This window comes from Nelumbo nucifera, chromosome 1 (genome assembly GCF_055504915.1).
Source record: "Nelumbo nucifera cultivar China Antique chromosome 1, China Antique-T2T, whole genome shotgun sequence".
In the NCBI taxonomy this organism is placed as follows: domain Eukaryota; kingdom Viridiplantae; phylum Streptophyta; class Magnoliopsida; order Proteales; family Nelumbonaceae; genus Nelumbo; species Nelumbo nucifera.
The window spans coordinates 73,727,836-73,737,796 of record NC_142649.1 but is presented as its reverse complement, the minus strand read 5'-3'; the positions used below and the strand labels follow the sequence as shown (position 1 = coordinate 73,737,796).

The 9,961-nt window shown below is 38.1% G+C and overlaps 1 protein-coding gene across 1 annotated transcript; it reads right to left on the bottom strand.

Moving 5' to 3' along the window:
- Positions 1-7,673: 7,673 nt before the first annotated feature.
- Positions 7,674-9,259, bottom strand: LOC104604901 (peroxidase 56-like). Its single transcript, XM_010269470.2, has 4 exons — positions 8,939-9,259; positions 8,643-8,834; positions 8,384-8,549; positions 7,674-8,241 (listed from the first exon to the last, which is right to left on the bottom strand). Exons 1-4 carry the CDS (start codon positions 9,158-9,160, stop codon positions 7,838-7,840), a joined length of 984 nt encoding a protein of 327 aa, XP_010267772.1. The 5' UTR covers positions 9,161-9,259; the 3' UTR covers positions 7,674-7,837.
- Positions 9,260-9,961: the final 702 nt, after the last annotated feature.

Sequence of the window (9,961 nt, the reverse complement as noted above, 5' to 3'; positions counted from 1 at the left end):
ACTATAAAATTTTACCTTCAGATTTTTTTTTAAATTATTTCGAGACGAATTCATAATTATGGATCACCACAAACGTAACACCAATATCTTGATCGAAATACCCAATTTCATCCTTTCATAGGTTCCAAAGGGAGATCTCGATTTAAAAGGACTGTCGCTTGATCATGCTACAGTTTAAATAATGGCATTAGCTCAGCGAGCTTCTGAACTCAAACTGGTCAAGGGCCAAGGGGCGTTGCCAAAAGTGCGTCTCCCCTACAAGTTGCTCTGTCAAAGCCATAAAAGATAATACAATTGATTATGTGCAAGAAACTAAAAAACTATAGATAATGTTAAGGATTACGTGGGCGTTTCTACACCTCTTAATTCATAATAAGTGAAATCTTTTCTCCTTATAATTTGAGCCCTTAAAAATGGCATCACATCGTAATATGATTAAAAATTAAGAAAAACGGGTATTTCTTTTATGAGAAATTTTATTTTATTCCTCAGATTCGAAAAGTTTTATAAAGAAGGGAAGATGCACCAGCCTGTATTAGATCAAATGTTGCTAATTAAGCATTTTTCTTTTAACTTCAGAATTTGGGTTTTTTGGTAAGTAAATGCAGCGTCAGAAGACAGAAGCTTTGAAAAAGTCCATCATGGGCCGGGCCAGGATTATCACCTATGCCAAGAGATTTTATCTGGACTGTGCCTATAACTTCAAGTACACCATATGGTCTAAGAAGATACAAAAAAGATGAAAACAGTCCATAAATTCTCAGGCTGGGCCGGGGCTAGAAATGATCATCCCTAACTATAGATAGATTAATCCAATTCTCCATCCCAACCATAGAAATAGACAGGAAATGAAACAGATGAAACAGTGAGCCAGACCAGATCTCCACCGTTCAGATTGAAGAACCTTAAGTCACGAACATGCCTGCAACATTTCAGTTCAATCGAACCACAAGCAACCTTCGATCAAAGCACAAGATGAAAACTGTGCAGGCTGGAATTTGAAAAGTCTACTCTTTTTCTCTCTCTGTTTTTACACGGGATTCTCTTCCTTTCTCTCTAATTTTCCATATCTCGATCTCCCAGCAGCCAATCCCACTAAAATTTTATTTCCTTTGACTATTTTCATTTGGGCAAAAATACCCTCATCCATGGGTTTAAAAATACCACATGGGCTTCTTGGGTCATCCTCCACATAAGAGGGAAACCCAACAAATCTCCCCTTTTCTCGACTAGGTGGAGGGATTCACCAACCCGGCGACCAAACAACAAACCTCAAGTTCTTCTCTTGGTAACGATTTTGTTAACATATCAGAGCCATTGTCATCTGTGTGAATTTTCTCAAGTTCAAGTAATTTGTTGTTTAGAGTATCTCTTATCCAATGATACTTCACATCGATATGCTTTGACCTTGCATGAAATGCTGAGTTCTTAGCCAAGTTAATAGTACTTTGATTATCACAAAACAGGACATACTTCTATTGTTTGAAACCAAACTCAGTCACGAACTGCTTCATCTATAACAACTGCTTCATCCATAACAATTCTTTACAAGTTTCTGTTGCTACAATAAACTCTGCCTCTGCTGTAGAGAGAGCAATACACTTCTGCAACCTTGACTGCCACGAAACAATTCCACCAGAGAAAGTAATCAGATAACCTGAAGTAGACTTACGAGAATCCTCATCTTCTGCCATATCTGAATCTGTGTATCCAACTAACACTGGTTTACCACTACCAAACCTAAGTGTTAAATTGGAAGTACCTCGAAGATATCTCATTATCCACTTTACTGCATCCCAGTGCTTTCTTCCTGGGTTTGAAAGGAAACGACTAACAACTCTAACTACATGAGCTATGTTGGGCCTTGTACATACCATTGCATACATCAAACTTCCTACTACAAAGTTATATGGAACATTTTTCATATCTTCCGTCTCTTTATCTGTTGAAGGGCCTTGATCTGATCTTAACTTAAAGTGGTTAGATAAAGGAGAAGAAACCACTTTAGCTTTATCCATATGAAACCTTTCAAATACCTTGTTAATGTACTGTTCCTGTGACATGTACAACTTTTTCTTTTTCCTGTCTCGACAAATTCAAATGCCAAGAATTTGTTTTGCTGGTCCCAAGTTCTTCATGGCAAAGGACTTACTTAACTGCTTCTTCAAATTCTCAATACTTGAAGAATTTCTACCAACAATCAACATGTCATCAACGTACAGTAATAAGATAATAAAATCATCATAAGAGAATTTCTGCACAAAAACACAGTGATCAGAAGTAGTCTTCTTATAGCCATGCTCCCCCATAACTGACTCAAACTTCTTATACCATTGTCTGGGTGCTTGTTTCAAACCGTAAAGGCTTTTCTTCAACCGGCAAACATAACCCTCTTTTCCTTTCACCTCGAAACCCTCTGGTTGCTCCATATAGATCTCTTCCTCCAATTCACCATGAAGAAAGGTAGTTTTCACATCCATCTGCTCAATCTCTAAATCCAGGCTAGCTGCTAAGCCTAAAACAACACGTATGAAAGACATTTTCACAACATGAGAGAAAATTTCATCAAAATCAATACATTTTCTCTGACTGAATCCCTTGACAACCAATCTGGCTTTGTATCGTGGTTGTGAAGTATGTTCTTCTTGCTTCACTCTGTAGACCCACTTGTTCTTCAAAGCTCTCTTACCCTTAGGCAACTTTGTCAGGTCAAATGTGTGATTGTCATACAAAGATTGCATCTCATCTTCCATAGCACCAACCCAATGTGCTCTGTTTTCATCTTCCATGGCTTCTGCATAACATTGAAGCTCTCCCTCATCTATCAATAATACATGCTCATTTGCATCATACCGTGTGGAAGGACGTCGATCTCTGGTAGACCTTCTAAGTGGAATTTCTGGTTTTTGCAACTGATCAATAGTCTGATGATCTGTCTCGACCTGCATAGGAGCATCTATATCATCAGTACCCTGTTGATCATCTTGGGTATTTTCCGTCTGTGCTGATAAAGGAATCGGATCCAAGTCAATCAAAACATCATTATTTTGATGTAAACACAACATCACGACTCCTAACTAGCTTCTTATCAACTGAATCATATAATCTGTACCCAAATTCATCTAGACCATAACCAACAAAGATGCATTGTCGTGTCTTCACATCAAGCTTAGACTTCTTGTCTTTTGGGATGTGCACAAATGCCTTGCAATCGAAAACACGCAGATGATCATAAGAAACATCTTTGCCAGTCCAAACTCTGTTTGGAACATCAAACTGAAGAGGAACACTTGGTGTGAGATTAAGAACATGTACAACTGTATTCAAAGCCTCAGCCTAGAAAGATCTTGGCAAATGAGCCTGCAAAAGAAGACATCTTACTCTTTCAACTAGAGTCATGTTCATTCTCTCAGCCAAACCATTCAACTGAGGAGTCTAGGGAGGTGTTTTTTGATGTCGAATGCCTTGATGCCTGTAGTACTCATCAAAAGGACCTAAATACTCTCCCCCATTATTTGTTCTGATGCATCGCAATTTCTTCCCAATCTGTCGCTCAACTAGAGCCTGAAATTGTTTGAACACGTCTAACACTTGATCTTTACTCTTCAAAGTGTACACCCATAACTTTCTTGAATAATCATCTATGAAGGTCACAAAATAACAGGCACCCCCCAGAGTTCTTGTCTTCATAGGACCACACACATCTGAATGTATTAGATCAAGTATACCACGTTTTCTTGAAGAAGGGGAACTGCTGAAAGAAACTCTATTCTTCTTCCCTACCAAGCAATAAGTATACTTTTCCAAATGTGGATCATTCATACCAGAAAGAAGATTCTTCTTATCCAATACTATCAAGCCTTTATCGCTTATGTGAGCAAGTCTCTTATGCCACAACTCTGATGTAAGATTATCTTTCACAGCATTAATAGCGTCTTGTGAGAGTCTCGCTTGTAGTATATACAAGCTAGAATGCTTGTTTCCACAAGCAACAATCATAGCACCTCTATTAAGTTTCCACTAACCATTACTGAAGGTGTTGCAATATCCTTCATCATCAAGTTTACCTGTAGAGATCAATTTCAAACGAATGTCAGGAATATGCTTTACCCCTCTAAGAAGTAGCTTCATGCCCACAAGCAACAATCATAGCACCTCTATTAAATTTCCACTGACCATTACTGAAGGTGTTGCAATATCTTTCATCATCAAGTTTACCTGTAGAGATCAAATTCAAACGAATGTCAGGAATATGCTTTACCCCTCTAAGAAGTAGCTTCATGCCATTGTTCATCTCCAATACCATCGACTTTGGCCAAGCCATCATTGCCCATCTTTACTGTACCAAAGTCACCTACCATGTAGGATGTAAAGAAGTTCTTTCGAGATGTGGCATGAATGGAGGCTCCACTATCAATAACCCAACTGGTCTCATGACATGCAACATTGACAACATCATTTTCATAAACAACAAGAAAGTCTTCAGTAGAAGTGGTGGCAACTCTATCATTTTCCTTGTTATCACCACCCTCTTGTTCTTTGCCTTTCTTCTTGTTCTCCCATTTCAACTGTCTACAATATTTCTTGATGTGTCCTTTCATGCCGCAGTGATGACACTCAACATTAGCAAACCTGTTGGACTTACTTCTTCCTTTATCTTTGTTCTTGGAATCTTTGCTCTTACTTTGCCCTCTTCTTTCTGTAACCAAAATCTCTAACTACTGAGAAGACCCATGCGACTTTCTTCTCGTTTATTCATTTAAAATACTACTCTTAGCCAGATTCATATTGATTATACCATTCAGAGCTGAGTTGCTCAATGACATTCTGAATGTCTCCCAATCGTCTGGCAATGTACCCAATAGATACAACCCCTGAATCTCATCATCAAACTTGATGCCCATTCTAGCTAGCTGATTAATTATACTTTGGAACATATTCAAGTGATCTGTCAATGGAGTTCCATCTCGATACCTTAAAGCCATCAACTGTTTGATGAGAATCATTTTATTATTTGCCGTTTTTCGGGCATACAACTGTTCAAGTTTACTCCAGAGTGTCTGTGCATGTGTTTCTCCACTAATATGATTCAAAACATTATCATTTACCCACTGCCTTATATACCCACAAACCTGTCGATGTAACAAGGTCCATTGTTCCTCAGACATATTATCTGGGTTCTTAGTGGCAAACACCGGTAAATGAAATTGTTTAACATAAACGAGATCTTCCATTTTTCCTTTCCAAGTGTGGTAGTTTGCACCATTCAAAGTAATCATTCTACTCAAATTAGCTTCCATATTCAACACAAGATATTCAGTAACAATAACCACAAGCTCTAATACCACTTTGTTGGGAGAATCATGAAATCAAGCAAACTCTAACCAAGTTCCAAAAATAGCGAAAATAATATTTTTCTCCATCTTTGTGTGAATCTATTAGAAAACAATTTAGTAGAGCTTAAAACCAAAAAACAAGATCACAAGAACACAATCAAATTTACGTGGAAAAACCTTCCCAGTGTAGGAAGATAAAAAACCACGGTCACCAAAAACTTCCACTATCAAGAAAGTGATTGTGCAAGTGTTTTCTCTAGATAAAACTAGGGGCATACAATCAGCAAATCATCAAGAAAATACATTCCTTGGAAACTAACAAATGTCTCAAGAATAGAGAAATCTCACCCAAAATAGAGGTACTGTTCACGGACTCAGATCTCACAAACCAGTGAGCCATACCAGATCTCCACCGTTCAGATTGAAGAACCTTAAGTCGCGAACATGCCTGCAAAATTTCATCTCAATCGGACCACAAACAACCTTCGATTGAAGCACAAGATGAAAACTGTGCTTGCTGGAATTTGAAAAGTCTACTCCTTTTCTCTCTCTGTTTTTACACGGGATTCTCTTCCTTTCTCTCTAATCTTCCCTATCTCTTTCTTTGACTATTTTCATTTGGGAAAAAATACCCTCATCCATGGGCTCAAAAATACCACATGGGCTTCTTGGGCCATCCTCCACATAAGAGGGAAACCCAACAGACACATGGCAAGCGATTGTTGGGTGAAATTCCCCCCTATAAATAGAGGCTGACGGGAACATTTAGGGCCTATCTAGATCTGTAATTAGTTTATAGTACAGAAGATTGATCTGGGGTCACTTAGAGAAGCTTATCATGTGATAAACTATACAAGATTTGTAAAGGTTCCCTTACCTTTCCCCTTCTTTCCCTACTTTTTCCTTCAACATATAAGACTAACAAACCAGTCCCCATTTAATATATAGATGTACATAGTAATCTTATATGATGTTAGCATAGAACTATATGAAATAATAATAATGTAGCGCATATACAGTACATAAGTACACGCAGATAGAGGCCCAAAGCAGGACGGGCTGGGCCTGCAATTTCCTGTAACCCGAGAGAACTTCTTGCCAACCAAATCCTGGGATTAGGCCTTTTGGACCTTGACCAAAATAACATTTTTCTTGAAATGAAACTGGAGCTCTATTTCTTCTACATGAACGAAAAAGAGAGCTGGATCTGTTATTTGCACCATTAGTTGAGTGTAAGCAGCTATGTAACCAATCACGAGTGAAGACACCAGTGAGGAAAGGATCCTCTACTGGCTTAATGATATCATGCCAATTGATTGAGTTGTGGTTCAGCATTCAAAAAGACATGATATCAGAAGAGCTCTGACCAGTCAAAACCTGTGAATTTTGATGAATACCGCCTTAACTTAAAATAAATTATCATGGTATCATTGGGTATCAGCTTGAAGAAGATTCAGAGCCATCGATTTGGTTGTCAACATGAGTCTGTGATTGTAATAAGTTGCAATATTAGTCTACTTAAAAGAGAAGGCCCAAGCTGTTTGGTTTGATAGATAATAAGAGAGAGAGAGAAAGTTGAGGGAAAAGTTTCTCAAGGAATTTCTCTCTAAAGGGAAGCGACCAAACATTATCAAATTCACAAATTTATTATAGATGATTATTCATGCATAATCAAAAAGGAAATTTATACATACTGCTATATTTTAAGTTGTGGGTCGGTGCGTCCAAGATTTTCTTCTTTGATCTAACTTCTCTTTGTCAAAAATACCCCTTATTAGGTACCAAATCAAGCAGATTAAACTAAATACCTGTAATTTTTTATGGGGCAGCGCCATAATTTCTCTTTAGAGATTCTTTTTAATTTCATTATTTATTTCCATCCTCCTACAGAAGTACAGATGCGTGTTTGGATTTAAAATGAGCCTTTGCACGGATTTCTCCTCCAATTGCGTGTTAATAACTCACGAAAGTTTTAAAATTTAAAACATTATCTTTACCTATTACGTAATAAAATCAGAAGGCATTTCGAGGCACAGCCACAAGAACTACAGACTCCTATGGCATTGAAAAACGAGTAATAAATAAATAAATAGAGTTTTTTTTATTATTTATTTATTTATTTTTGCAAAGAGGAAACTTCATTAGATTAATCTCAAATTAAGTAATTTGAAGGACTCATGGTCATGGAATCCAAACCGAACGCCTGGAGGAAATAAAATAAAAAAAAAATTGCACCGTGATTATAAAATTGAAGAGACGTGTGGAGTGGCCGCGCTTCAGATGAAAATTAAATGAAAAGAATTATTCTTTAAACTTGAAATACAGTTGCTACTAGAATTCAAATGTCACCAGCGATTAGTGAACATGGCAATCTAGCGAGATTTCATTATTATCGTAATAATCTCCAGTTTGAAAACCTAGACAAGCACTGAACAAATCGATATAATTTTCGATAACAATAAATCCAACAGGTTGCAGAGAGTAGCCGTTAACGTTGGACATCAGTTAACGAATGCGCAGTGCTTCCTGATTTCACCTGCAGTGCCTGTAAGGACTCCAATGTTGCCCATGTTAACCATGGACACCCCAAAATCTTTGAAGAAGGTAGAGCCACTGCCGGCAGCCTCAAACACGTAAGCCTTGGTTTCAGCATCGTTGAGAAGAGCAGAGTCGGACTGGAAGAGTCCTCTTCTTTTAGCGACGAGCTTGTAGTAGCTTGCGTCGAATGTTCTGTAGCTGCCGGGATCCATCTCAACCTGGGTGGTGGTATCTCCTGGCTGACATGCACTCTTCAACCTTGGAACGTAGTTGGAATCCAACGAGGGGTCAGAGTCTCCTTTTCCGGTGAAATTGTATAAGCGGTTGGTGAAGGAGGGGCAGTGAGATTGCCCAATTGTGTGCCCACCTGCATATTAATTCAACAAGCTCGATCGATCGTCATCTTTTAAGCTAGCTAGCTAGGTTTATTTTCGTAATATATTGTTGATTGATTCCAGTAATGAGTCCTCAAGCATAAAAGCTAAGGATGCTCATGAGTCATGACATACCGGAGAGGACGACTAGGTCTTTCACGCTTAGACCCTTTGACAGGAAGCTTAGCTTGAGGGAGGTGATGTTGAAGAAAGGAGGAGGTAGATTTGCCAAGGACTCCAAGGCCAACGACACTGTTCCATCTCTACGCCCAGTGGGAACATCCCAGAAGGGTCCATTAACCTGGAGAAAGGAAGCCATATATATACTAATTAGTAACAATAATACTGTGTTATAGAATGAAGAAGTTTTAGTCTGAAAGCATTGATGTCTTACAAGTTTGACAGCATCCCTAGCTACCAAGGCAAGTATGTCTGCACAGGAGACCACTCCAGGACACTCTTTCTCCAATCTAGACTTGGCAACATCGACTACAAAGAACCCGTCAAGGCTTTGGTTAGGGATTGCGGTTTTCTCAGGATTAGGGTTGGCAGAAGTGGCATTCAACAGCACCGAACCATCACATCCCTGCACACAGCACACAACAACTTGTTGTCAACAAGTGTTTGATATATAATCACAAAGAAGAGTTGTAAGGAACAAGCTTAGAGATGACACCAAAAACTACGTACCCTGACGAAACAGTCGTGAAAATGCAACCTCAGTAAAGGAGCGGCAAGGGAGGGCAAATGCGTGACGTATTGAGCAGTTGTCCTTCTCACTATTTCCTCCGCCCGTGGGCATGTATCCTTGTAGAACCCTACTTTCAGACCCTGAGCACTGCTGGGGTCAAAGAGGAAGAGCAAAACTAACAATTGACAAAGGAAAACTGAGAGAAGCCTCAGACTAGCCATGTCGATCGCCAGGCAAAAGGATAACAATGGTTTTGATTACTAACTCCCTTGGGTGATGATGAAATGGTATAGACCATAAGCCTTCTTTATATAGAAATTTTTGAATGTAACGGTTGTCACCCATTGATGTAAGAGCTGTCATCATAAGGCTCAACTCTTATATATTGTTTAGTAGACAGTTTGCAAATTGAATAATTTAATGGTGGTTTGAGATTTGATATTTTCTAAGAGAAAAGCAAAGCAGTTGACTCACCTATTTTATTTTAAAAGGAAAATAGACTACAGGAAACCTTGGTTCATGCATTGCTGTCGCTACTCACTCCAGATCGCCTACACTTGCGCCTGATAAAAGGCATTCACTAACAAATGAAAATTCATCAAGATTCACCGGGACCCATTCGCACTCACGTTTACGCCTGATAAAAGGTATTCACTAACAAATGAAAATTCATCAAATCCCCCTGCCAATTTTGATGAATTTTCATCGTTTACTGGTAAGGTGTATCTGGACTGGTTACAACTAAGCATTAAAGTATTGGTATTTGGACAATTTGGATATAGAAACACATGAATATGCTAAGAAAATGCATACAAATTGCATAAATATATTAATAGCATTAAGTTTAATGTCAAAAACAACTATAAATAATATATAAATATATATGAATTGTATATTTAAATGATATATATATATATATATATATATATGAAAAATATATTCTAATTAATATACCAGGACATGTAGATATTATACAGTTTTATTAATAATGCATCAATCAAGAGTCTAAGGAAAATATTATA